At 40.1% G+C, this 27,766-nt stretch overlaps 1 protein-coding gene and 1 long non-coding RNA gene across 3 annotated transcripts in view; one reads left to right on the top strand and one right to left on the bottom strand.

The window, feature by feature from the left end:
* The window catches only part of LGI1 (leucine rich glioma inactivated 1), a 38,891-nt gene extending 15,323 nt beyond the window's left edge, over positions 1-23,568 (bottom strand). The window contains exons 1-4 of one of the 2 annotated variants that reach the window (XM_038578229.1): positions 23,055-23,568; positions 22,589-22,660; positions 3,433-3,504; positions 3,263-3,334 (exon numbers count right to left, since the gene is read on the bottom strand). In XM_038578229.1, the coding sequence (XP_038434157.1) occupies positions 3,263-3,334; positions 3,433-3,504; positions 22,589-22,660; positions 23,055-23,269 (431 nt within the window). In that variant the 5' untranslated portion in view covers positions 23,270-23,568. The remainder of the gene's footprint in view (positions 1-3,262; positions 3,335-3,432; positions 3,505-22,588; positions 22,661-23,054) is intronic. The other variant, XM_038578228.1, reaches the window with a different exon arrangement.
* On the top strand, positions 873-26,985 carry LOC111092958. The gene is made up of 5 exons (XR_005380447.1): positions 873-1,737; positions 5,112-5,151; positions 19,609-23,561; positions 23,826-23,929; positions 24,823-26,985. It is a non-coding gene; the product is annotated as an uncharacterized LOC111092958 (long non-coding RNA).
* Positions 26,986-27,766: the final 781 nt, after the last annotated feature.

The raw sequence follows: 27,766 nt of genomic DNA, 5'->3' as shown, positions 1-27,766 counted from the left end.
ATATATAGTAACTTTCAAGTTGTCTATAAATCTCTTTTTAGAAGTTAAGTCTCCTGAGATAGATGCATTTGAAAGTGAGATAAGTTTGTTGCTTCCTTAGGAACTAATGGAATTTGTAAAAATCCTCAGGTAGGTGCAATGTTAGGCCAGAGTGGGAACCAGTTGGATCTAAAAGTATATGTCTGAATACAATTATTTGCATTTGGAGTCTAAAAGCAAAGTTAGGGCCCCTGTCTTCAGGATCTTCTCCTTCTTCTCTAGTCATATTTGCTACTGAGACCATGTCTTGTGGAAGGATCCAGGCAGCTCAGTCAAAGCTTTCTGGTCCTGCTATGACTGACACAATGGAGAGGGCATGAGACATCCCATTAATGAACCCAAGAAACTTCTGCCTTTACTACTACTAGATGGGGAGCAGCTTAAATGCAGGGTACACCTTCATGTTCTCATCTGTCCACCAGGGGTAGTGTGCTAAGCACTATTTTGTAAGGTCACCAGGAAACTATCATGAGGTCAAGAATCTGAAAGAGCTTTGTAAACTTTTCCTCCAGTGTTTCCCTTTGATTGGGTAGAGTTGGTCTGAGGTGGAAGAAAGTGCATTTAAAGCCTAAAATCCTAAAAAGGAAACTAATGGCTCAAACAAATGTCAGATTTATTTATAGGTGGTAAATAATGGAAAATTAATTTGATGTAGTGAGCAGTCAGAGGGACATTTGAGTTTCAAATCCTCCCTACCCATCTCTCCTTGAAAGGAAGAAAGGAAAGGAAAAAAAAAAAAAAAAGAAGGAAGGGAGGGAAGAAGGGAGGGAGGAAGGAGGAAATACATCTTGAATAGCATAATTAGAAAGGAGAACATAACTTGGGGACAAAGACACTCAGTGAGAAAATATTTGTTTGTCTAATTCCTCTTGTCAGACTGAGCTCCTCCAGGTTGAAACTGGATCTTATTCATCTTTGTGTGGCACTCCCTAGAGACTATTTAGGATGAACCATATGGCATTGCATTTTTGTAGATCAAAAACAGTCTAATACTGGCAATGCCATATGAGTCAACCTAACTGTTAGATAAAGAGACCTAAGGGTCATATTCACTCAATTAACTTTAACCTGTTCCCTCCTAACACTTTCTTCCCACCTCTAGCACCTGGTCAGAGGGTTAGACTTCCCTTTCACTGTCTGACCTTTTAGATTCATGCTTCTCTCTTTGAAGACTGACTTTGGTGTTCCCTTGAGCTTGAAAATGTCTGGATACTAAGCACATGCTATACTAGTGTCTCCTTGTGATAAAAGGCCTCATTATGACCCAAATTTCAATTCCCATTTCATTTGATGGACCTAATAGGCTCCAGTTAAACAAAATAGATATTTTTCATTAGGGTGTTACATAAATTTTTTTCATTCTCCCTTGCTCCCCATTGCTCCCCTCTTTCCTTCTGTTTTCTCTTCCCCTTCTTTCCTCCCTTTCTCCCTCTCTCCTTTAACTCTTTTGTCTATCCTTTTTTCCTCTCTTTCATCCTTTCTTCCTTCTTTCCTCTTTTTCTTCTGTGTCAGGTAATCCTTTACACTGGAGAGAAGATACACCTGAATGGACCAATGGGAACAGCAAGGCTTATATCCCGAGTTCCCAGAGAGGACACCTGGATTTTACATATTTCCTTCAGCACTTTATGATGCTGAGCATCACACAGAAGCTATGTTGAATGGGATTTATGTGAATTAAGCAGCTCTCAAGTTGAGGTGATGACTCCCATTTCCCCTTCCATATATTTGTTTCTGTTTTTTTTTTTTTTAAATTGTTTTCTAAACAATGGGGTTTGTCAGTGTTTGGCTCTCTGACAAAATGGCATAATATTTATACCATACACAGCTATTTTTGCATTGTGTTACATCATTGACATGTAGCATAGCATAGCAAATATTTTTTATTATAATGACTTTTTATTGAGGACTTGAAGAGCCTAATGATTTGAGCATAATACATCTGCCCATGCAAATCCAAACAGCAGTTGAGACAAGTTTGGTGAGAGGAAGTGTAATGGCTATGTGGTCATACTAGAACGTAGGTTCAAAAGGCAAGTATTTTTGTCTGCCTTGTTCCCTGCTGCATTCTGAGGCTTAGAACAATTGTCAGTGAGGTATTATGAGGGACATGTAAAAGTTAACAGAATGACATCGGGATCTCCTGCATCTATGTCTTAATATTAATGAGACACATATTAGGCACTTGAAAAATAGTCTTGAATGAATGAGTAGCCCTTGCAGTTCAACTGTTGAATTGATGTTATAATCCCATAACTATTCAGCTCACTCGTCATATATCCCCTCCAGGTCTCTGTTTTCTCATTTCTAAAATGGGGATTATTGTGTCTATCTGGCAGGATTGTTGAGAGGATTAAATGAAAATCCAAGTAAAGCAAATTGACTGACCTAATAGTAGGCACTTAATAAATCTTAGTGCCTTTTCTTCCCATGCCCTCTAGCTTCCTTCAAAGTGTGTGTGTGTGTGTGTGTGTGTGTGTGTGTGTGTGTGTAGGAGGTGAGAGAGGCTAGGAGAAATAAGTTATTTGGTTCATGTTTTTCAGGGCTTCCCAGCCTCAGCACTATGCCATTTCAGGGTGCAGATTCCATTTTTGTGGGGGCTGTCTTGTATATTGCAGGGTTTTTAGGAGAGCATCGCTGTCCTCTACCCACCAGATATCAGTTACAGCACTGAGTTCTGACAACTAAACTTGTCTCTAGATATTGATGAATGTTCCCTAAGAGGCACAATTGTCTCCTGTTAAGAACAACTATTGTAGCTCTAGTCATTCACTGAATAATTAAATATTTAATTTATAAACAAATTGTTCAGATATTGTGTAAACATAGCTGGTGTTTATAGTATATGTATAAATGTATATAAAGTCAGGGCTTACACAGAAAAAGAAAAACAGCACATATCAAATTAAGGTATATAGTCAACCCATAATTACCCATGAAGGGAGTAATGATGTAGATGATAAAAAAGTTATTTCAGTCACACAACTTTCCTGCATTAGGTTGTTTTCTTAATTATGGTTGGATTAGGCTAATCATATCAATAGTAATCAATTTCCTGAACCCACACTGGCTGATGACTGGGAGATATATGGCACGTGTGCATGGGGATAAATCATTCTTAAATCTTCATGGGCTACCTATGAAGTGGGCATTTGAACCACAGATTATCAAACTGCATTGTCCCTTAGTACGCTTAAAAAGTAAGAGCAACATTCATACTTACAGGTGGATTAAAGACTTTAGTCCCCGGAAAGTATGCCTTGAAATGGACTTGATGTTGTTGTTTTCTATGAATCTGCAATGGGTTATAATATTTGTTGTCAGACGGCTGTAGGAAACTGAGAACACTTGTCCTGAATCATTATGTCAAAAAAAAAAAGTTTCTTTACTTACAAATACTCTAGATGTGGAAGACCAATAAAAGCATCATCACTTATCACATCAAAGGAGTTCGATGTGAATAATCTGCCCAGAAAAAGTACACAATGAAAATGGTTAACCTGACAGGGAAATGAGTGAGAGTTGTATATGAAAAAATGACTGGGTATCTGCCTTTTACAGTGTTATTTATTTAGGTAATCTTTGCAGCTTTTTTTTTTTTTTTACCCCCAATTATCTCCTCATCGAATACACATTGGGAGAGGCTTTATGTCCCATTTCTCACAGTGATGGATGTCACCTACCTTGGGTAACATTTTGAGATACAATTCGACAAGTATGACAGTCAAAGCAGCCAAAGCAACATTTTGCACATTTTCACAACAAAGACACTAACAGAATCTTTCCCTCTTGCTCTAGAAACTACTGGAACATTGTATCTTCAAACAATGGTAACTCAGGGTGTTAAGCCTGGAAACCCTGGAAAAGTATCTCCATCAAAGCCTAGTTGTGCTTTGATATCTCATAGTAGATAAGCCATTGACACTGGCTCAATGAACATCAACTAACCTTAGAAAATAGAACAGGCTGAAGACGGGAAACAATGCAGCTTAGGAAAGGTCTTAGACCCATTTTATTACTAACTAGTTGAAAAGAACAGTTTCACTTGGACACATTTATTTGCAATTTCAAAATCCACAAGAATTTGTTTTGAAATTATTGATGAAAAGGAACATCAACTAGCAGTCCCAACGTCATGTTGAACAGTTTGGAAAAGTAGCCACTCTCTGAATGGGAGATTTAAAAGAGGTGATTGTAGGCCAAATAATACAGAGTTGGTTTTATTGTTTTGTTTTGTTTTGTTTTTTTAGAGTATTAATTTATGAAATTCATTAGATAAAATGTTGATACAAGCTAAAAATAAGATTGTAAATGTACTGATGACAAATTTATAGTGGATTCAAGTGATGTTCAGTCTACATCTTAAGGTTCTTGTGTGGGGAGCCTCTTATTCCACTTATAACTATTATCCAATATGTGACCATGGTCATGGATCAGACCAGATGTTTGACATAACTTGACAATTCATGTCTCATACATGCCGTTTAACTGCACTATGTAAAGTCCAATATTCTCTGTTAGTAACCTTTTTGACTTTTGAAGTCTAGGGATTAAAAATAATTGCTACTAACCACGTTGGTGACTTTGCCTCTCTGTGCTGATGAACTAAGGAGATTAAAACTAAGAGACCTCACTTTCTGAACATTTATGAATAACTTATTTGATATCTGGGATTTCTTCCAAATAAGGGGAGGAGAAAGCAGTGGGTTAGAGATGAATTGAGCATGATTGATAATCTTTGAAGGTAAAAGATGGATACATGGAAGTGAATTTTGCTATTATCTCTACTTTGATATACGCTTGACATTTTCCATAAAAATGAGGTAAAACACAAACCAAACAAATAAAATTAGATGATCTGTTCCATTTCTTCTTAAGCTATCAATTCTGGAGTGATGTTGGATTCTCTATCCCTCCTCCTCCATCATAGCTTTATACTCAAATCATTCACTAGGCTCTGAAATGTCAACATTAATGAGTAATGATACATATTAGATACTTGTAGCTATTAAAACAAATTCAAAGATTTATGATTTCAGTCCAACTTTGGCCACTGTTTCTTCTTACTACAGGGTTCGGGAAAGCAACAAGATTTCCCAGCTTTACTCCAAGGTAAGCTAACATCCAAAGCCTTCCTTAAGTTTCAGATTTTTGTTTCATTCTGTACAGGCAGTATCAGGGATGGAGAGAATAGAATAAGGCAAAATAGATACAGAGAAATACCTCCCGTGCTCACTGGTTCACAAGCTGCCTCATGGTTGGACCAGCGATTTCAAAACTATATACCCAAGTTGCCAGAAGAAATAGCTTTCAGTACTAGTCCCCCTTATGTTGAAAGCAGATGCACAACAGAGCAGGAAATGGATATTAGTGGGCAGAACTTGCCCACACATGTCAGGGAAATAAAACAGAGAATTTCCACTAGAATTTGTATCTGCTTGTTCATTGCTTATCCCTAGCACCTGTGATACTGCCTGTCCCATAGTGGACACTGAACAAATATTTGTTAAACCAAAAGGAATTCACTTTACATTAAATTCTTGTCATTACTACATTACTAGATTGAATGTTCTTTATAGCAAGGGCTTACCCTTGTTTGCCTTTGTGTCCCCAGCCCTGAGCATAGTTCCTGGTTAAATAATGCTTGTTGAACCAGATTTCAAGGATCAAAATCTCTGGCTAAAGCTGAAACTACATGCAAAAATATGAATGAATCTCACAAACCTAAGTTGAGAGAAAGAAGCCAGAACACAATAAAGTATATCTTATATGATTTCATTTATATAAAGTAAAACAAAACAAAACAAAACAAAACAGTAAAACTCATCTATACTTGTTACCCTCAAGGGGTAGTGACTGGAAGGGAGCACAAAGGGAGGCTTTGGGGTAATGATTGTGCTCAGTTTCTTGACCTGGATGCTGGTTACAAAGGTGTTCACTTTATAAAAAATCATGGTGGTGGGGAGGAAGGATGACTAGACAGAGCCCAGAGGAATTTTAGGGCAGTGAAAATACTCTGTATGATACCATAATGATGGGTACATGTCATTAGACATTTGTCTAAACCTGTAGAATGCACAACACCAAGAGTTAACTTTAGTGTAAACTAGGGACCCTGGGCAATAATGTAGGTCATCGACTGTAAAGATGTCCCCACTCTGGTGGGGGATGTTGGTAATGGTGGAGGCTATGTACGTGGGAGGGTAGGGGGTATATGGGCCATCTCTGTGCCTTCTCCTCAATTTTGCTCTAAACCTAAAAATTGCTCTAAAAAAGTTGTCTTAAAAAATCATTGAGATAAACCCTTAGGATATGTGCACTTTTCATTATATATATTATATTTCAATAAAAAATTTCTTAATAAGAACTTTTAAAAAAATCCCTCTGGGTAAAGTAATAATGAATATTTTATTCTTTTGATTCTAAATTCAATTTTAGTTTCCTATGGACAAGGATTCTGTGGACAAAGATGTATAAAATTATACATACACGATAAAAATAGTTGAGCAGGGTATTTTATTGTCCTATGTGTACTTAAAAAGACTAAAAATCATATTCTATAAAGAGGGCAAAACAATGATCTTTGATTTTTAAGAACTTCTTGGAAGTATGTTTGATTTCAATACTACGATTTGTTATTGAGCCAAGAATCCCAGGGCTCCTGTTAAAAGGAAACTGTGCCACCCCCATACCATCTTTGCATACGACAGACCTGGAGAGGACCAAGGTTGGCCATGTTTCATAGCACATGACCTCTGTCCCTTTCCACAGGTTATTAGGGCAAGAAGGGCTCAGGTCTTCATCCAGAGGTGAATCCAGATCCTGAGGTGGGCAGTGAAAATACTCTGTATGATACCATAATGTAAAATACTCTGTAGGATACCATAATGTAAAATACTTTGTATGATACCATAAAGCTTTCCAAGGCCCAAATACCCTAGTTCAGAAAGGTGAGTCGGGCTATCTCTTCCTGGGGATTTGGGATCAGCAGAAATGGAACCAGCCAGCAGAGGAGCCAAAGGAGAAAGGATGCCTCAGGGTTGAGTTAGCTCCGTGGCAGGCAAAGCATGTGCAAGGCACACTCAAGAGAGAGCAGAATGTGGAAGAGGACTTGAAAAGGGAAGGGTATGTGAATGTTGGAGCAGGGGAGATGCCTAAGCCACTGCTTCTCAATCTTGGTTGCACTTGGAATGACCTGAGAAGCTTTAAAAATACTGATACCCAGTTCTAACCCTGAGGAGTTAAATTCTACATGTTGAGTGTGGCTTAGGCATGGGGATATTCAAAAGTTCCCCGGGTGACTCTTACATGCAGCCTGACTTTCCTTCTACGTCAGTTGCACAACCTTCCCTCCCCTTTACCTGTGGCAGCTGAGAAAGCAGTCTGCTTTTTGCAGCAAGTCTGGTTGAAGCAGTGGCTCTGGGATATAGAGGTGCTGTGGACTGTCCCGTCCCCAAAACTATATGCAGTAAGAGTCTGCAATAATGTGACTCAGATTTGACAACCATCTTCACAATAGCAGCATCATGGAAGGGTTGGTGGAGACCAATGTACTATATGAATGAACTTGTTATTCTGAGCCACAAATCAGAGATCTGAATCCCATAGCCTTGCCAAGCAATCATCCGGTGGATCTGTGCAGACAGTGTAGAGTTTGCCCTTTTTACCTTTGGTCCTGTGGGAACCTGTGAGGTCTCTGCCATTTCCACCAGGCATTTACCCCTAGCATTTTGGTGGAGGTGAACACAGGGATGTGCAATGACCTATCTGTACTTCAGCCCCAAAGGTGATGCACTTATATCTTTTAATTAGCACCCTCACAAATTCAGTAAGAAAAGGGACAATAGGAGGAATGAACTTTTTTTTCCCCTCTGCAACCAAGAGAGTATATGTTTCCTTACAAGAAGGAGATTTAGGAAGACTGTACATACCAACTGTTAATTCCAGGCAGGCAATAGTTCATTCTTTAAAGGATGGTTGTTGCCTTCATAATAGCCTATATTTCATGGGCTCCTGCTGGATTATTTTATTTGGTCTTTGGAAAAACTCTGTGAAAGTGGTAGAGGAGGTGTTAATATCTGCTTGATAGGAGGAAACTGAGGCTCAGAGGGCTGTTAACAGCTTTGCTTAAGGTCACGAGGCCCAAGAATCCTTGTCCAGTGCCCTATTGGCACACCCAAGACACCTTGTCCAATGCCCTATTGGCAAATCTCAGTATAGGATCACATTATAACTTAAGATCTACATTCTGGTAGACAATCTTAACAACACTGCTCAGCTCATAAGGATTTAAGAAATCTAATTAGATAATAATCCCCTTTTTAAAGGAACTAGATCAATTTAAGTAGTCTCAAAGTGACATAAGATCATTGAAACCTGTATTTTTTTTTCAAGTAAAGACTTTAAAAATTTTTAATGCACTTTGGTGTGTTTTGCACATGAATATGCTTATTATAGAAATTCTGCAAAAACACAGAAAGGCTTAAAGGAAAAGATAAAGATTGCATAATCATACTACCCAAAGATATTGATATGCATACACAATACATATATGAGATATACACATATATATTTATAAAATTGGGATAAAAATGTTATGTTTTTCTGTCCTTTTTATGTACTTATTTTTTCATGAAAAATTTCTCATGACAATTAATTTTCAATAATATAATTTTATTTTTTAAGGATTTTATTTATTTATTGATGAGAGATGCAGAGAGATGCAGAGAGGGGCAGAGACATAGGCAGAGGGAGCTCCTGTGCCACAGCTCCCCTGTGGGGAGCCTGATGTGGGACTCAAGCCCAGGACCCTGGGATCATGCCATGGGCCAAAGGCAGATGCTCAACCACTGAGCCACCCAGGTGCCCCTCGATAATATTATTTTAACAGATGATTAAGTTTTGTATAACTTTTTATTGTTGATTCCAATTTTTATTTTTATTTATTTTTTATTCCAATTTTTATTATTATAAACACTACTATAACCATTCTCATATACAAATACTTTTACCTATTTTATTACCACATCCTCATCAACATTTAGAATTACAAATTTTTTTAGAATTATAATTTTTGTTTCTTTTTCTACAAAATCATCTTTTGACCATTTTTGTTACTTTCTGAGCATTTTCTATATATTAAGAACATTACTGGTGCACCTTGGTGGCTCAGTGGTTGAGTGTCTGCCTTCGGCCCAGGACCCTGGGGTCCTGGGATCAAGTCCCACATCAGGCTGCCTGTGGGGAGCCTGCTTCTCCCTCTGCCTGTGTCTCTACCTCTCTCTCTCTCTGTGACTATCATAAATAAATAAAAATTTAAAAAAAAAAAACAAAACAGAACAGTACTTATTCCTTTCTTATCTTTATTTGATAGGGTTTTTCCTTATAAATTATGATTTGTCTTTTCATTCATGATTTTTAACATATAGAAGTTTTACATTTTTAACAAAATATTGTATTGTATATTCTTCCTTTGCTTTTATTCTTAAAAGTGCTCTTTCCTGTATAAAGATCAATGAAATAGTACCTACAACTACCCCCTTAAAACTTTTTTTAAAACAATTGACTCCTTGATCCATTTGGGACTTACTTTGATGTTTAATGTGAGGTGAGATACTGCCTCGATTCTTTCCTAAATACTCAAATTTACTTAAAATCTTTTGTTGAATAATTGATGCTTTCCCCACTTATGAGTAATGCTTCCTTCAAATGTCTGCTATTTTATTGGGTTTTTCCAAGAATCAAATCTTGGATTTATTTATTATTCCTACTGCTTCCTAATTTATTATTTTATCTGATACTTATTTTCTTAGGATATTGAGTTTAGTGTTCAATTCATATATTTTAATTCTTTCTGATTTAAAATGAAAGTATTTAGAAATAAGACTTTACTCTCAAATAAGGCATCCAGTGAGTTTTGAAAGGTAATAATCTTTTTAAATTGTATATTTGATTTCCACAAGCATTTAGAATAATAGTCTTATAATTCCTGTCAATGATAGGTTGTTTTCTATTTTTGTTTTTGTTTTTAATTTTATTTATTTATTTGACATACAGAGAGGGGGAGAGAGAGAGAGAGAGAGAGAGAGAGAAAACACAAGCAGGGGGAAGGGTAGTGGGAGAGGGAGAAGCAGGCTTGCCGCTGAGCAAGGAGCCCAACATGGGGCTCAATCCCACAATCCTGAGATCATGACCTGAGTTGAAGGCAGATGCTTAACCAACTGAGCCACCCAGGTGCTCCAATGATAGTTTTTTTTTTTTTTAAGCTTTCATTATTTTATTGTTAATATTGCATTGGGAACAGAGGATGATATTTGAAAAATATCTGCTCACCTCGAGCTCTACTCCCTCTTTCTGGTGACTACATCTAACTACCTAGATGGGTGGGTCACATGTCTTCACAAGCAATAAATTAACACCAAGGCCATGAAGTTGTTAGGAGCTTCCCAGTTGAACTGAAAAGCTAGGACCAGAGCATTTAGTTCAAAAGGAGCAAAGAAGTGGGCAACAACGTTAGTGTGGAGCTCAGAGTCCTGAGGGAAACTGAGGTGGCAACAGAGAAGTAAAGAAATGAGCAGATCAGAAAATGCAAATCTAGCTACAGTGGAAGGTCAAATTTCAGGTTGCCCAATGCCCAGCCAAGAAGCCAGAAATGGGAGTCCAAGAGCAAAAGGCCCATGTGTCAATGAGCCTGAGGCTGATGGGCTGCTGAAGTAGTTTCCTGCCCTGGTTCCTCACTTTTCCAGCAGTGAAGGGGGAATCAGGAAGCTTGGGTCTTAATTCCCATGAATTGGTTGTAGATCCTCTGTATGGCCTTAAGATATTTATCAAATGAGGGGGCTAAACAAGATGATTTTTTTAGGTCGTTTCTAGCTTGAAATATGTATGAGTCTATGCTTGTAGCATTGTGGGCTTCATTCACGAAAGACTAAGCATGGGCTCTGCATGGGGAGCAGGTAGTGGTGTGAAGGCAGGTCTGCAGAGAGCTGAATGGCAGGAGTAACCCTACTGAGAAAATCTCCCCTTGTCTCAAACCAGACTGCTCATCTTGTCATGTGCCAGGGATCTCTAGCTCTAATGACACTTCTACATACTTCCTCTAGTCACCTGTGACATCTCAATCATCATCAGAATTGTCATTGACCCATGAGTGGTCTGCATGGTGTCTTCTAGCCCAGAGCAGATTCTCTTGGCTATGGAGGGGAGATGATTTAGGGGAATCTCCCATACACTCTCCTCTCAGTGAGGACTACTCTGGATGAAGAAGAAAAGAGTGGGCAGCCCATACTTGTTTGCTTGTTTGGCACTTGGAGATGGCATTGATCAGATATAGAATGGAGAATCTGGTTTCTAAGTTTGTAACTGGCACTTACTATGTACATGGTACATAAAGTAGGTGAATCTGTTTCATCATCTGTCAAGATAGGAATTATGATAGCAACAAGACTTCCTGGGAGATTCTAAGAATTACATGAGATAATGTATATGAACATATCCCCAATGCTTCTGCCAAAGACTATCTAAGTAAAGAGCATAGACATAAAACATCAGAGCTGGAATAGCCATTAGATATAGTGAAGAACCTTAGTTTTACTGCTAGGGAAATTGAGATCTAGTGAGATTGTCATCTGTCCCAGAGAATTGTTATGGGCATTGTAGAGGGAATTAGGCAGCCATGGGTAGTGTGTAAAAACACAAAACTGCACAAATGCAGGCAAATATGTGATGTATATATGCATATACAGGTAAATAAGAGATCAAGCCATATAGGCCATGGGCTGCTAGATGAGCTAGTTAGGGGAACAGTGGGAGGGGTTTGACAACTTGTTTAGAGCTTACTGTGCTGAAATGAGTCAGCCCCTTTAGATATTAATATTCTCCTTTATCTAAAAGACTAGGGCTGGTTGAATGATAATTAATAATAGGCTGATGATTCACCTTAGTTAAATGCACAATTCTAAGGGTATGTGCCATGTGAATAATTTACATTTGCATATTTAAAAATATGCTTTTAAGATAGGAAAGCATTAAAATGGGAAGCATCACACGTGAGCACATTATGTCAGTTTTTGTTTTGTGGAGTTTTTTTGGCCTCTCATCTTTGAAAAACATTTTCAATGAAATTCAGCTGATCCTTAAGCACACTACCACCGAAATAGGAAAGTAGGAAATAACCCTACTTTAGCTTCACATAAATCTGGTGGGGGGTGAGGGGCAATCCAGAGAGACATAGTTCAATTCCTCTTTTTACAGGTGAGGAAACTGAGGTCTGCAGAAGTTAAGTGATTTACCCAAGGTCACATACATCTTTTATCAACAGCAGGCCAGGATTAGAATGTAGGTTTTAAATTTGCAGGGATCCCCTTGGGAGTATTCTTGGCATGCATACTAGCAAAGATCGGAGCATGGATCTATCTCTTTGCTCTTATAGTCTATTAACTCTTACACCAGGACAGTCAAACTTTCTAGGAGTTGGCATAACTAGTCTAGGAATTGGTATAACTAGTCAACAGCCCACCCTTCTGATGTTGTTTATAAATTCAGTCTGTATCGCTCTGGTCCTGAAGCACCAAGGAGAAGGGACTTAAATTTTATGGAATGCCTACACTGTGCCCAGTCTCATCTTCAGCAGTTTGCCATCTATGAACTCATTTTAATCTTAAAATAAACACTGTAATTTAGGTTTCATATTCTCTTAAAATATGAAGAAAATCAAGGTGAGAGAGGCAAAGTAATTTGAAACTTGAAATTGGCAAAGCTAGGATTCTGTGCTTTGACTGGTAATGGTCATGGGCTTTCAAAAAAGAAGGCCATGCTGCTTCTTTTTTGTCCCATCAGATTTGCCCAGTGTTTGCCGCAAATCTAGAACAGCCTTGCCGGATAGTTCCCAGAGTATATTCCCTGGAATTCAAGGCTTTCATAGGGTTGAGAGGTTTTACATGAACAAAAAACAGATAAATCTGGGGAAAGTACATAAGTAAAGATAAGTAAGGTTTTAAATTACATTAATCTTTTTATCCTTAAATAAATTGAGACTCTTCAAAAGGGTATGAAACACGCAGTTTCCCAATCTTATTGATCATGGGACCCTTTTTCATTGAGCTTTATGTAAACTGAATATGAACCATGGAACATACCAGGTAAATGCTGGATTAGGCATTTGGGAAATGGCTGTGAGGGAACATGCTCCAAACAAAAATAGTGAGAGTGTAAATGTAAGCTCAGGGGCATTTTTCCTGTTGAATATGCTGCAAGTGGTAATCTACTTCCTTAGAAAGAAGGAGCATCCACTGGGAGGTCCTCAAAGAAGCTATGTGTGCCAAGCTGCTTGACTAGGTAGACAGTGTGAGAGGGAGGCATGCTCCCAGATATCACACTCACACTAACAAAATTGAATTAACTCCTTATATGGAGATAGATATTTTAGTGTATCCTTTAAGATGGAATTCTTTGTACCTGCCTAAGCACTGCTGGCAAGCTTTTCTAGAAGAGGTGAGGTATAAATAATTAAGCTAATAAATAATATGAGTACCAAAGGCATAGATTCCCAATATCCTATGAGATGTTAAGAAAAGTGAAATGACATAAAATAATTCCAGAGGTTTTTTTTAAGCCAAAGTGCTTTGTGAGTAGCCAAGGTAGGGATAAAATGTGCAGTTTCTCAAATTTTTTTGGAGCACAGACCCGTTTCTTTCAGGATAACTGTTCCACAGGACACAAATTTAGAAAACATTGGTCTGAGGCATAACATTAAAGTATATAAGTCCTTTTTTGCTTGCTATTTTCCTCTCTCTCTCTTTTTTTTTTTTTTTCAAGCAAGGAGACCAGAGCTTACACATACAAATTAGAGTTGAATCCTAGGGAAACGAGATGTTCTTGCCAGTAATGCTACCACTCTTTCAAAGGGCTTTTGAAACTCCTTCTCATTAATTGTCTCCAGGAATCAGGACACATTCCCCTGAATACCCTCATTAATGGCAAAGGCTGTCCCTTTGAGAGGGGGTTGGATTTTGGGAACGGAACTATGCAAAGTCAAGCCCTGTGATTCATGTTCAAGAGGAAGTAGATAGAAGTAGTTAGAAGTGAGGATGTGGGGTTAAGCCCCAGATGTGCCACTTAGGAGGAGTGTGTCATTGAGGAGATTACCTAAAACTCTTCTATGACTCTGTGTTTCATCTGTGGGATGGAAGTAATTATACACCCTCATAGGGTTACTGTGATGATGAAGTAAAAAATGAGATCTATAAAGTGCTTAGTATCAGGCAATACAAAAATGACAAACGCCTCCTAACAAAACTGCCTGGTTTTATTGCATGGTTTGTAAACTGGCAGTGAAGACAGTTCTCAGAGAAGGATCTAGAAATGTTTAGCTATGGAAGCATAGTTAGGAGGAATCCATGACCTACCACAGGAGTTCTATATTGACTCCAGAGTTATTTGTACATATAAACTCTAGTCTGTTTACTTTTTTTTTTTTAAGGACTTATTGCTCTTTAATCACATTTTACATAGGCAAACACCTGCCATCTTGCCATGTAAATGGGCACAACAATTTCTTTCCAGTCCCTGCCCTTGGAAGGGATAATGAAATACTGTTTTATCATCATCCACCATGAGGAGGTCTTGGTAAATCCCAAGGGTTCTATTTGGAAAATTGAGAATCACATTATTATTTTAATAATGACTTTATGATAGCCAATTCCATATTATGAGGCTCTTTCATCTAATAATCCTATTTACTGGTTTGTTAAAATTGATCTAATAAATTCTATTTCTTTAACAAGACCACTTTCTATATTATATTAATTTAAAGTAACTCTATCTGTAGAATAGAATAGAATAGAATAGAATAGAATAGAATAGAATAGAATAGAACCTTTTTAAGCCAGGAAGACACCTTAGTTAATTAAATATATCCATCTCAAAATGTCAACTTGTTTTGTTTGGTTTTTATCCTTTTTAAGATCTGCTTCCAGATTTTTGCCTTCTCCTAAAAATTAGGAAAATATGGCTCCATATTCATGTACCATATTCTTATCAGCAATAACCAGCTGGAGCTGAGGATGTCATTTTTAGGCAAAGTATGTCTTCTCTGATTTACCTCAGTCACTACCACTGCCTATTGTCTTATATCCCACTGCTTCTTTTATTACCCTGTTACCCAACCCCTATTGGCATTTGAGTTTGAAAACCATAAATTAACTATCTCTGGTATTTTATACATATACAATCTGAGGCCCAGGGATATTTTGTGACCAACCCAAGTTCAGAAAGCCCATTAGTGGTTGAAATGGATTTGAAACTCATGTCTTCTAGTTCAGACCTCTTTTCATCCTACCACAGAACCACTCATCTGAAGACTGGTCAGTGCTAATAATTTTGAACAAAATCATGTTTTACAAAATGTGGTACCAGTTGTTTTTTCATGAGGAAGAAGTGAGAGGATTCTGCTTCTTCTCAGTCTTCTACCCCAGAAAGGTAAATGGTTCATGTTTTCTGTGAGAAGTATTTCAAGGAAAGATTTCTTATCAGGTTCTGATGGAGACCTATGGGTAGAACCACAACATTTTGAATCTAGGATCATAAGCATACCCAGCCCATACAATCAGATGCTAATCAGATATTGTGGTCGGTCAAATTAAACTGATTTTCAAAAACTGTAATAAAAACTAACGTTTATTATTGAGTTACAGGAACTGTGCCAAGCACTTTATATTTACTACTTCGTTTAATCCTTACTGTAATCCTGTGCAATAGGTACCATGGTTGTTCCCCATTTTTCAGATGCAGATAATGAGGCTTGATTCAACTTGCCTCAAATCATAGAACTACTAAGCAGCAGAGTGGTGATTGAGCCCATGTTTATTTGACCACAAAACCTGTGTCCTTTGCTATTTGCCACATTGCCAGCTCTCCAGGGTTAGCCATTTTCATATCACAGCTGTCAACATAAAGCCCCTGTAATCATTTCGTAGCCTATATCTCAACAGTTGGCAAAAGTCCTATCATCACCAATCAACTGAATATCATTTCAGACAAAATGAGAAAGTCTATCAAGACTACATTATGATAAAAAATGTAAAAAGAGACTACCTTATGATCCATTCAAATGCAGGCAATTATAATTTACCTTTTGAGGGATCACTGGCAGCTTGGAGCTGCCGTATCAGGGCAGGGAGGGAGACAGAGATGATAGTCATCTTTGTGTCCCTCACAAAGCCCAATGCTATGCCCATTGCACAGTAGAGTCCCAAAATGTTTTTACTGAAATGGGAGTCTTTTGCTCCTTTCATTTTGTTACTGCTTGCCACACTACGATGAATACCTACTTTTAGCTAAGCAAATATAAATAAGTCTAAAATGAAATTACCTTTCGGTTAGTGATTTTTTTTTTCATCTTAATACTGCTTACCCAACATTTCCCTTTGGATGTCTTGTCAGACTGAATAAAGGGGAATTTTACCCTTCACACACTTGATGCTCGTCAACCTCCAGAGTCAATAGAGAACCTGGGAGGCAAATATGATTTTTTTTTTCAAATATTATTTTTTTATATGTCAAAGGCCAAAGGAAGTCCAAGCGGATAGAAGGGTGTTAGGCAAAGGGTCTAAGTAACGCTTTGGATGCTTTGCCTTTTTTTTTTTTTTTTTTAAGATTTTATTTATTTATTTATGAGAGATAGAGAGAGAGAGAGAGAGAGAGAGGCAGAGACACAGGCAGAGGGAGAAGCAGGCTCCATGCAGGAAGCCCGACGTGGGACTCCAGGATCAGGCCCTGGGCTGAAGGTGGTGCTAAACCGCTGAGCCACCCGGGCTGCCCTATGCTTTGCCTTTTTAATTCTGGTACACTAGAAATCTCTGTTGAAGAAGTTTGACATCATAGCACCATGATTTTTTCCTTTTTTTTTTTTTGAAAGTATAATTTATGTGTACAAGCAATACACATGATACATAAGAGGGGATTGGGACAGCCCAGAAATGGGTGTGAAGAGATGAGGGAAAAGGCAGTAAGAGCGTGAAGAGGCACTGAAGAAGAGGGAGGTGTTTGCCATGCAAACTGCCATTTTTCCCTGGTCTCTCCTGGGGAAGAGGATGTGCCCGTGTCTCTCAGTCTGCCCTCTACTATTTTGTTCTGGTCCCAAAGGCAAGGTAGTTGCCTGACTAGACTCTGCCTGACCCATTCAAATTCAGTTTGAAATTCAGGCCTTCAGGAGGGAGGGTCCGAGTCCTCCAGGAACTGGAGCCTTAGACCTGGGGGCTCCCCCCATGATGCCCTGTTGTGTCCTGTCTCACACTTTCTAGGTTACCTGGGTCCCTAGGACAGATTGGGGAGCTTCTCTTTGGTTTGAGGGAGTACCACCCAACCACGACTCTCTTTGTTGGGTTAGTCCTTCGTTCCTAGGGAAGGAAGATGATTCCCAACATAAATGCCAGTATGCAGGAGGTAGCTGAGTCGGTGAACAATATGTTTATTTTGAGACTGAACAGACTCTTTTCGCATTTTTTTTTTGGTTTAGTTCACTTTATAGACCTCCACGCAGTTAGTTCATGTGAAATCTGATAGGGTACACCAAACGTTAAAAAGAATGTGATTATCTACTGATAGAAAAGCAAGACTCTTTAATATAAAATTTGTGAAACTATGGATTGAATTCAACAAATATATGCTAGTCTAGGCTTGCAACATCCCAGCTCTTTTCTAGGACCTTGGCTATTGGTAACCCTCCATTGACGTCCAGAGACATGGGGCAGATAGAAACACAAATAGCTCTAGTGACAGGAAGAATTAGAGATATCTAAAAAGTCTATAGAGTTTGAAAGAACAGAGGTCAGGGAATAAGGTACTTCAGTTTGTTATGGCTAGGGTTTAGGGAGTGTTTGTGTGTACATGGGTGTGTGTGTGTTTGTGCATGGTGTCAATATTATGAGAGATGACCCCGGTCAAATAAGCAAATTCTTTTAATACCAACTCAGGCATTCAGACTTTTTCTGTTTCTGGGGAATCACTAAAAATTTCCAAGCACAAGAGTGACATGATGAGATCTGTGTTTTAGGAAGGTAACACTAATGGAGATAGGTATGATGGGCACCCAATACAGAAGTTCCCACAGCAGCCCATGAATCACTGATTGCAGCTTCAATTAGGGCCATGGCCTTGGGGTGAAGATGAGGTGGCAGGTTCTCATCCTGTTTGAGAGAGGATTTGTCTGGTTGCAAGTGGACAGTGAAGGAGAAGTGGCTGGTAACTCCCATTTCTTGCTTGAATAATTGAGAAGATGAAATACACTTTCAGAGAAAACATTGGTTGTATAGGGTTAATTTGCAGTCACAACAATTAAGTAATTAAAAAGTTTAAAAATCAGAGCTAGGGGTCATTAAGCAAATTTTAGACAAAACAATCTAGTTGCTGACTGAAATCTTTACTCCTTGTTCTATTGTAGGGGGCATTAGCTGGCCACAAACCAAAACATGCTCACCCATAATCAGCTAATAATTCCTCTAGCAGCCCTCTTAGCTTTTAGGTCTGGCTTGAGTAGTCATTAAAGAGTGCTGCATTTTTCTTATGCTTGTAATATGAGGAGGAATTTGAGAAAGGGGTTGATCACTGGAAAGGTGAGATAGGCCATGGATATTTTTTTCCTGGACAAATAATATTTTGAGGGACTACATGGTAAAACCTTCATAAAGATGAACTCATTATCTTGTTCATGGTATTTGCTTTTTCCTTTTTTAATTTTTTACTTCTTATGAACTATGTACTTGTGTCTTGATTGTGGATTATTAAATAGTGATTTTTTTTCCCCCAGAAGGATCAATTCTATTGCTTCAAACAAAACCAAATATTACTGGATTAAAGAGAATTTTCTTCTGACCACACTGAGTTCTTATATACATGGAATTTTTTTTTTGAGCACTATACAAAAATCAACCCTGTAATTTGTTCCCTGCAAATAGAACTCTTGCAAGAGTCAGAGGGATTTCGTTTATTAAAAATTTTATGAACAAATGGCAATGTGGCCACATTTTATACTATTCAGTTAGAATTTTACTTCTGCAAAGAGCTTTTATCATTGGGGATTTCAGTCTGTAGTTGAGAAGAACAGGGTTTTAATGTGTGAAAACACATTTCTGTAAATTGCATTCACTACAAGCATAGTTCCCCACTGCTAAAAGCAAACCCAAATGAATAATCATTCTCATTGGTTATGTTTCACACCTGGCTCTATGGAAACCATGAATGAAATTGCATTTGCTCGGGCAAAGTTTTGTTATTGTGGCTGCTTAAAACAAGAAATAAGATATTTTTAAAACATTTTGTACAGCTAGGGACACCTGGGTGGCTCAGCGGTTGAGCGTCTGCCTTCAGCTCAGGGTAGGATCCCGGAGTTCCAAGATCAAGTCCCACATCGGGCTCCCTGCAGGGAGCCTACTCCTCCCTCTGCCTGTGTCTCTGCCTTCTCTCTGTGTGTCTCTCATGAATAAATAAATAAAATCTTTAAAAAAGTTTTTTGTACAACTAATTTGATGAATTTTTACTAGATAATTCTTTTTCTTCCTCTCCTCTCTACAGAGTGTGGGCTTTTGTTCTTTTTGCTCTCTGACACACGTCAGCCACGGCCTACCAGGATCTTTTCTCCCAAAACACTGAATGTAACTTAAGGAGGCACTGCGCCTGTTTTCCTCAGTACCCCAGGCTGACATTTCAAAAAGTACTTCTCATCATGCTTCTGCAGAAGGTCTGAAAAAGCATTTGGGGCCTTAACAAAATCATCAGATTGTCAGCATGGATGGTGGGAATGGGTCATTTCTTTTCCCTTTCCAACAACAGAGCAAGAAACCAACTGCCTTTGCACATCAAACAAGCAGAATCAAGTCTGAAGTTCATCTCTTCACAGGATTTGACAGGTCAGTTTGGTAATCCATGGTCATAAATGCTATTAGAATTCATTGCAAACCACAAGAAATGGCTGGTGTGATCCAGGCCTCATCTCACGGCAAAAGTCAGGCAAAGGCAAATTCAGACCCCTTCGTCTTCATGTGCCAGGGGGTGGGGGTTGGCAACCCATGTGGGGTTTTCAGGGCATTGGATGGCCCTGCCCCACAGAAGAACTCTTCTCGTCTGTGAACCATCTATTCCCATCAATGTTATGATTATGGCACAATTCATGTTTGGAGTCTTATGATTTATTTCCTTCTCAGTGAAAATGAGCTTATTAGACCCTCTCCTCAGGAGAAGGAGGAAGCAAAGACCATTGGGCAGGAAGAATGGGAAACAAAATCATTAGGAAACAAGGTGCTGAGATCGGAGACAAACTTTGACACCTGACACTTTTGCATAAGATCTGCCCCGGCACAAATCTGCATGTTGAGGTTAGCCAATGTGAGTTAAGCAAGGACAAACAGGGCAAGAATTACTCGCCCTTTTGTTATTTCTGAAACCTGAACTGCTTTTAGAAATAAAGGCTGGAATGTTCCATAGGAACTCAGAGCATGGGACACAGGGGCATGGCACACACTCCGTGTGGGCTATTTAAAACCAGTTCCTTGGCTTCCCTCTGTGATTCTAAATACGTGTAATCACATTACCCCGCAGCAGCCGGTAACTATTCCTATACCACTGTCCAGCATCTGCGCTTGTGAGACTGGTCCATCACTGTAAAAAAAAAAAAAAAAAAAAAAAACAAACAAACCAAGTAGACGTGTTCTAACTGATTGGGTGTTGCTCAAGCCAGGTTTTCTGTCACAGCTAACATCTACTTACTGTTGGAATATTAGTATGTATTGACTGATGCCTCTTCTTGAATTTTAAGGACTCATCTATTTAACTATCCTGGGGAGAAAGAAGTGCCTTAGCTCCTGAAAAGGATGCCTTTTAAACGAGCCATTTGTTTATTTAATAAGTGGACAACATAAGCACAGTTATCACTTTTCCAGATACAACCAATTTTTATGCTGCGGAAGGATCCCAGCATTGGAGACTTTGCCTCTTTATGTGCTAAAGACTCTTTTTTTGGATTTGTTTGATGTGCTAACAATTCCCCTAATCATACCACTAGACCTCAATAAGATCAATCCCTTAAGAATATTCTACTCAACTGTATATCACCCCCAGACATTAGCTAGTAGAAAGACATTAGCCAACATTGTTACATAATGTCTGGACACCTGGTCAGGTTTATGATTTCAATGAAATAGGCCAGTTTTGGAATTTCATACAGATAAAACAACAGATTAATGGACTCAATAGAATTTGTTTTTAGCTTTTCAACTTTACGTACAAATTAAAAACCTATCTTTCATAAAATGTGTAACCATTTGTCATACCTGACACCAAGCATTTTATCTACTTAAATCTTATTTATCTCTGAAAACAACCCTTCAATGTACTATCACCTCCATTTTACAGATGAGGAGACTGAGGCTCAGAGGGACTTAGTCATTTGCACAAGTTTTTATGTCTAGTTTCTAGTGAGTGGTGAGGATAGATTTACACAGGTCTCTCCAATTTCAAACCATGCTGTATGTCTCTGTATATATAACCTCGAACAGCCAAAATGGCCAATTAGGGCAAAAAAACAAAAACAAAAACAAAACAAACTACAACCAACCAAAAAACCCCAAACAAAAAATAAGCAAGTAAGAAACTTGGGTCCTGAATCATGCAGTTCAGATAATGAAAGCTCAGTTGATCAACAATTGGCTAATTTCCTCCTGGAACCATGTCACTACAACTCTAATCTGTCGCCTGACACCTGAGTCCTGGAGGGGGGAACTTCTTGACCCTCACGTGGTCCAGCTCTAAGAACTAGCACTCCAATGGCCAAACATTACACATCAGAACAAATTATACATGTGATATTGTGCCTGTGGAGAAATCCGATTTCTTAGTTAAATATTGTTTTTTGACTATTTTGAGACATAGCTGGAATATGTGGTTCCCTCGTGGCTAACTCAAAACACACAGCAAAGACTAATCCTTTGCACTATCCTATATTAATATTTTCTTTCCCTCCTTGTAAGGGGACCAGTTATAAATTATGGGAGATCAGAAAACAGCCTCACGAGAGTTAATATATTAAGGAGTTACCTAGAAAGAACCCGGATTTGTTTTTCCCCACATGGTAAATCATACAGAGTAGCAGCCTGCCCCAGATCCCCGGGAGACAACATCTTGAGCGCATATGTTATGCAGGGTTCTGTATCGACTAATTCAAAAACTCCAGGGCAAAATAAGCAAAGTTCCCAAGTCAAAAATGAAAGTAAAATAGTGGCATGGAATGGGGATCATTGTTGCAAACATTCCAACAACTTCATAAATAGCCATTAAAGTAGACAGCATTACAGGTTAGCAAATTTACCATTGCAAGAATCAACCTGCACTGTCCGTGTCAAGTCGCAAACAAACCCAGCTACCTCTGACTTTACTAATCATCTTTTTCTTTCCAGAAATACAATCACATTTGACAAAATTAATATTGAGATCGTTTTACTAGAGGGCTTATCCAAATATATGCTATATTAAAAATAGTCATGATATAAATATTTCTCACAAGAGCTGCAGCGATGGTGTGAATAAAAAACTCCCTTCTGAGATTTCAGTAAAACCAGATCTCACAAAGGATCTGAAAGAAAACAAACAAAAAACAAACAGACGTACACAAAGAGACACACACACAGAACAAACCTTATGTTAATCTGGTTTAGCAAAACAGTCACTATTTCGACACTATTTTATGAAGTACGATACTGTTCCTTCCCAGATGAAGTAGGAGAGATGAATCTGCTACAGGTTTCTCATAATAATGGTCAGGGGTGGGGGGCATCTAAGCATGTTCCATAGCAGCTAATCAAAATCCAAATTTCCAAATGCAGCAAAATGTTAGCACTGTCAAATGGCCAAGCACGCAAGAGGAATCTCTCTCTCCATGCCCTCCTACTGATACATACAAAGCCCCAAATACATCAGCTGGAATTTTTAAATCGTAAATTAGATATCAAAATGCTTACGGGCCTTACAATGAGATAACATCAGGAGGAACGGTGCGTGGAATGGATCTGGCATTCTCACATAAAGCATTATCTTTGGTACAAGTACACACGGCAGGGCATTTTGGCTTCGCTGGTTTCTTCCCCTCAGTCAGCAAAAGCGCAGATAAGAGACATAGGAAATAAGCAATTCTTTTCAGGGGGATGCAGGCATTTCCCATCCTTTGGCTTCTCTCTGATTCCATGCAGTCGAAAAAATATCCCCGAACATGAACAGGGCTTCTGGAATTCAGCTGGTGATTGTCTTGCTCTGAGACCAGGTCACACAGGAGTCCACCCTTTTCCTCTGCCTCTGTATCTCTGCTTTTCAAAACGGGGACCTGCAGCTGATTCGTGAGCTGCTCTTGGCTCCAGCAACGCACTGCTCGGGAAGAGACCTGTGAGGTGCTGGCGATGGGAGGGACCCAAGTGCTGGAGGAGAGAGCCGACTTGCATCACCACGAGAACGCGGCGCGCAGACCAGCCTTCGAAGGCAAAGTGAAGTGATGTAACAGAAAATAAACAGCCCTTTGCCTTGCACCGGGAGGCCCTTTAATTGTTACCAAAAATAGGAGCGCTTTATGTCCTATTAGTGAGTGGGTGGGCGGGCGGGGGGGAGCAGTCATCGTGTGTCAGGTCTGGGCAGTCTCAGAAACCCCTGGGAATTTGCTGTGCATGTAGCAAAGGACCGAGTCAGAAAAACTCGCTTCTGAGCCAGCCCCGGCTGGAAAAATGAAGTTAAATGAAACTCTCCCTCTGCAGCATTTGGCTAAAACCTTGGTATTTCGTGCTGAATCCACCTGATCGGTGCCATCGTTGAAAGACAAATAGGAGCACATGGAGAAGGGGACTTGCAGGGAATGAATGTGAGTAAATACTTTGCTGACACTTACCAACTCTTACGAATTATTGCTTTTCATCCCCCTCCCCCCATGGGTAAGCCATCTCCTCCTTCCGTGATGAGGGAGGAAATGGGAATGTAGACTGCCTCTGTGCATAATCCACCCTCTTCATTTCTCACACTCCCTTCCCTAGCGTAGGACCAGAAGCCTGAAGGAGCTCCCTGCCAGCAGGAGGCAGCCAACTTTGGCTCTTTGGGGCCCTGTACAGGGCCTGGTTTAGCCCTGGAGGCTCAGACAGGGTGGGGAAAGCCCTGGACTAAAGAGTCGGGGCCCTGGCTTTGAGGTCCCAGTTCTGCCACAAACCAGCCACTGTTATCCTTGCATCTGTTACCCTGTCTGTGAAATGGGAATGGTAGCATAGATGTCCCATAATATTATGAATATTACATCAAAATGGTAGGCTATGTCACTGCCATATTTGATGGGAAACAGAATGTACCTTTGGGATAGAAACGTATTCAAAGAAGAATAAAACAGACCTTGACACTGGGGCACAGTGGTAGAGTCCAAGAGGGTGGGAAGACCTGTAGCTCGGAGGACAAGGAGGAGAATAGACCCTTGGTCCTCTTACCATCTCTCAAGCTGGCACAGCCGGCTAGGGGATGTCAGTCCTTTCTCTCGTTCGGCTTCTTAGACTGAAAGCAGTAAAGGACTGTTCCAGCATATGTGTGATTATGACCTAAACTCCTCCTCCACAGGAGCTTGATGCATTGGCAGTCCACCCCTGCCCTCCCAACACACACCCCACGCTCCCTGCAATCCCTTGTTTCATCTCAATAAGCTCTGGAGATGGAGGGAGGGGGGCGGTGGCAGGCATGTTCATTCTTGTATCTGATTACTGTCTGTTGACCCAGCAGGCTGTAAGCTTCTGGAGGATAGAGACCCTGAAGTGAATCCAGTGCCTGGATGGCGTGGTGCACACAGTGGGCAAACAGTGTGCCTTGTAGAGCAACAATGGAGCCTGTAGGCTATTCGTGACCAGAACTTGCTCATCCAAAGAAACTTCACATCACATCTCCCAGTTAGAATACAGGACTTTGATTTCATCAAGGGGGTCAGAGGACAGTTCTCTGAAGTGATGATTGAGCTGAGTTCTCAGATAAAGGGAAATGAAAGAGAGAGCAGGAACCTTCCAGGTGGGGCAAATAGACACACAAGGGCCTGGCCTCAACCCTGAGGACAGTGTTTTAGGCAATGAGTGATATAATCTGTTGTATTTTGACAAAAAAGGAAAAAAACCTCAATCTAAGAGAAGTAATGATTTTAGAATAAGTTCTACTAATGTTTCACTGCCAGAGTCTTTGTGGAGAGAGGATTGATAGTGTTTTTATTTTTATTTAAATTTTTATTTATTTATGATAGTCAGAGAGAGAGGGAGGGGTAGAGACACAGGCAGAGGGAGAAGCAGGCTCCATGCACCGGGAGCCCGATGTGGGATTCGATCCCGGGTCTCCAGGATCGGGCCCTGGGCCAAAGGCAGGCGCCCAACCGCTGCGCCACCCAGGGATCTCCTGATAGTGTTTTTAGAAACCGTGACCCACAGGCAAGCCCCACTTGAAATGGTAAAAGTGTCACTTAAAAGTGGGCTGCAAGCCAGATTTCTGTAAATTGAATCCCGTTTCAAGTGCACAGTGGAAACTTGCTCCATAAAATAATTACGTGGTAAAAATTTTATAGAGGATTGTTTTTATTCTAACCATCCATTCCCTAACTTACCTGACTTTTAAATGATGCATTTTGTACGTATAAAATAAAGATCCCAAGAACTTTCGGGGACCTCAGAATTCTCAGATCCAATCCCCAAAATGTTACAGATGGGGAAAGTGAATTCCTGAGAGGTCATACAGATGATCGGGAGCAGAGCTGCCACTGTGTATGGGGTGACATTCTCACAGATACTTGGTTAAACAGATAATTCACTCCCTATGTTTCACTTTCAAATGTATCAAATTATCAAGATTGCTTGATCAGCCCTTGGCTTTGCACTCCGTAGACTGGTCAAAGAAAATGTGAGCAGTCTTTCATCTATGACTTGACTAAGCCAGAAGGGCAAATGAATGAGGGAAAGAAATCATATCCATAACTTCACTTTGCAGCTGTATTTATCTGGTGGCTCAGTTTGTCCGTTCAAGTGGAAAAAGGACCATGGGGAGGGGAGTGGGGGACTCTAAGGACAAATTACAATGGGCATTCTGAAAAGACAGTAACTTTTTCTTTTTCTATGGCATTTAAAACCCAGACTTGAATTCCCTATTGAATTAAAACACCCACTAACCCACGAAGATCAGGCAAAATTTTAACCGTGTAATGTGGAATGCTGATGGCTTTTTCAGGGAGGAGAAACTGCCAGGCTCCAGAATTGGATCTGAGGAGGGGCCTGGGAAGAGCAGTTTGCCATATTGAAGTCTTGAGGGACCTGGAGAGGGGACTCTTAGTGCTGATGAGACTTCCCTTCCCCACAACTCCTCCTCCTCCAGGAAGCCCTGGGAGGGCACAGAGAGGACGTGGGAGTTGGGAGGGTGGAAGCTTAGGGGCTTCCACCAAACTGGAAACCTTTAGATAAGGTTTGACAACCTGTGGATCACAGTGGGGGCCCTTGAGAGAGTGGCCTAGAAAGGACCAAAGAGAGCTGGAAGGAGGCCCAGGGAGGCTGTGAGGCTTGGCTGCAGAAGGGTGGATGCACAGGCCCAGCTGTAGAGGAGTAGCCGAGTGGGTCCAGGGCTGGCTCTGTGCTTTGCCAGCCATGTGACCGCAGTCTACAATGTAACCTTTCTAAGCCTTGGTTTTCTCCTCTGTATCATGAGTATAATAGTAATACATGTCACATAGAATTGTTGACAGAATTAAATGTATCTAAAGTGTTAACCTGGGATCTGATACTGGGGAAGATTTGTTAATCATCATCATCATCACTGCAACAAGACTTGAACTCCGAACATGTGACTCTTGATACCTGGGAAGCAAAGCTCTCAAATAAAAATGGGTTTCTCTTAAGTCTGTATTCACTCTAGGGAGCAGGCACTTCTGGGCAAGATGACAGTCTGTGGCCTTGCCAAGAGTCTATTTGCATAAAGCAACCAAGGATCCTCCTGAGAAAGAAAGAACTCACCAGTCTGGGTGAGAGTGAGAACACCCAAGCTCAGTCCAAGGACAAGATCCAGAGCTGGAGAAAAAGAAGGTGGGTATGGACACAGGATGGAGATTGTTGTCAGCCTGTTGCCCTTGAACATGCCTTGAACATGTTAGAAGGGGTGAAAAGAATCTACTTTGGGATCCCTGTGACAAAAGGGATTTTTTTCTAGTTTAGTGGATATCAGGGCATTGCACGTGGGTGCTAGGAGGAACTGCACACAGCCTTGTGGCACTGGAGCTGCTGTGGAGATACAACAGCATCCCCGTCCAAGCCCATGACTCACTCACACATCACCAAAGTCACTGGGTTTTCCACCAGGAGCAGCTCAACATTAGTGGCCCAGCAGCAGTGACAGCCACATCGAAGAGTTGGCAAATGATGCCAGCAGGGAGCCAGAGCATGAGAGGAGGGACACGAGGACCTGGCCTGTGTTTGGGTACACGTGTGTGATGTTCTCTGGGCATCCTCAGAAACTGGACTGGGGCTTCGTGGAGGAGCTGGAGATTCTGGGGGAGCTGATGAAAGCAAAGCGAGAGAGGAACAGCCTGTGCTGGTTCTGATCCCAGCTCTCCCCTCAAGCTGGCGTGGCCTAGGAAACACGCATTATGCAAGTAAACAAATCATTATTACGAGCCTTAAAAGCTCTAGCTTGGCCCTGCCTCCTTTTA

Source organism: Canis lupus, chromosome 28, assembly GCF_011100685.1.
Source record: "Canis lupus familiaris isolate Mischka breed German Shepherd chromosome 28, alternate assembly UU_Cfam_GSD_1.0, whole genome shotgun sequence".
In the NCBI taxonomy this organism is placed as follows: Eukaryota; Metazoa; Chordata; class Mammalia; order Carnivora; family Canidae; genus Canis; species Canis lupus.
Note: the sequence above shows the minus strand (reverse complement) of the source record. Positions and strands in the feature narration are given on the sequence as shown.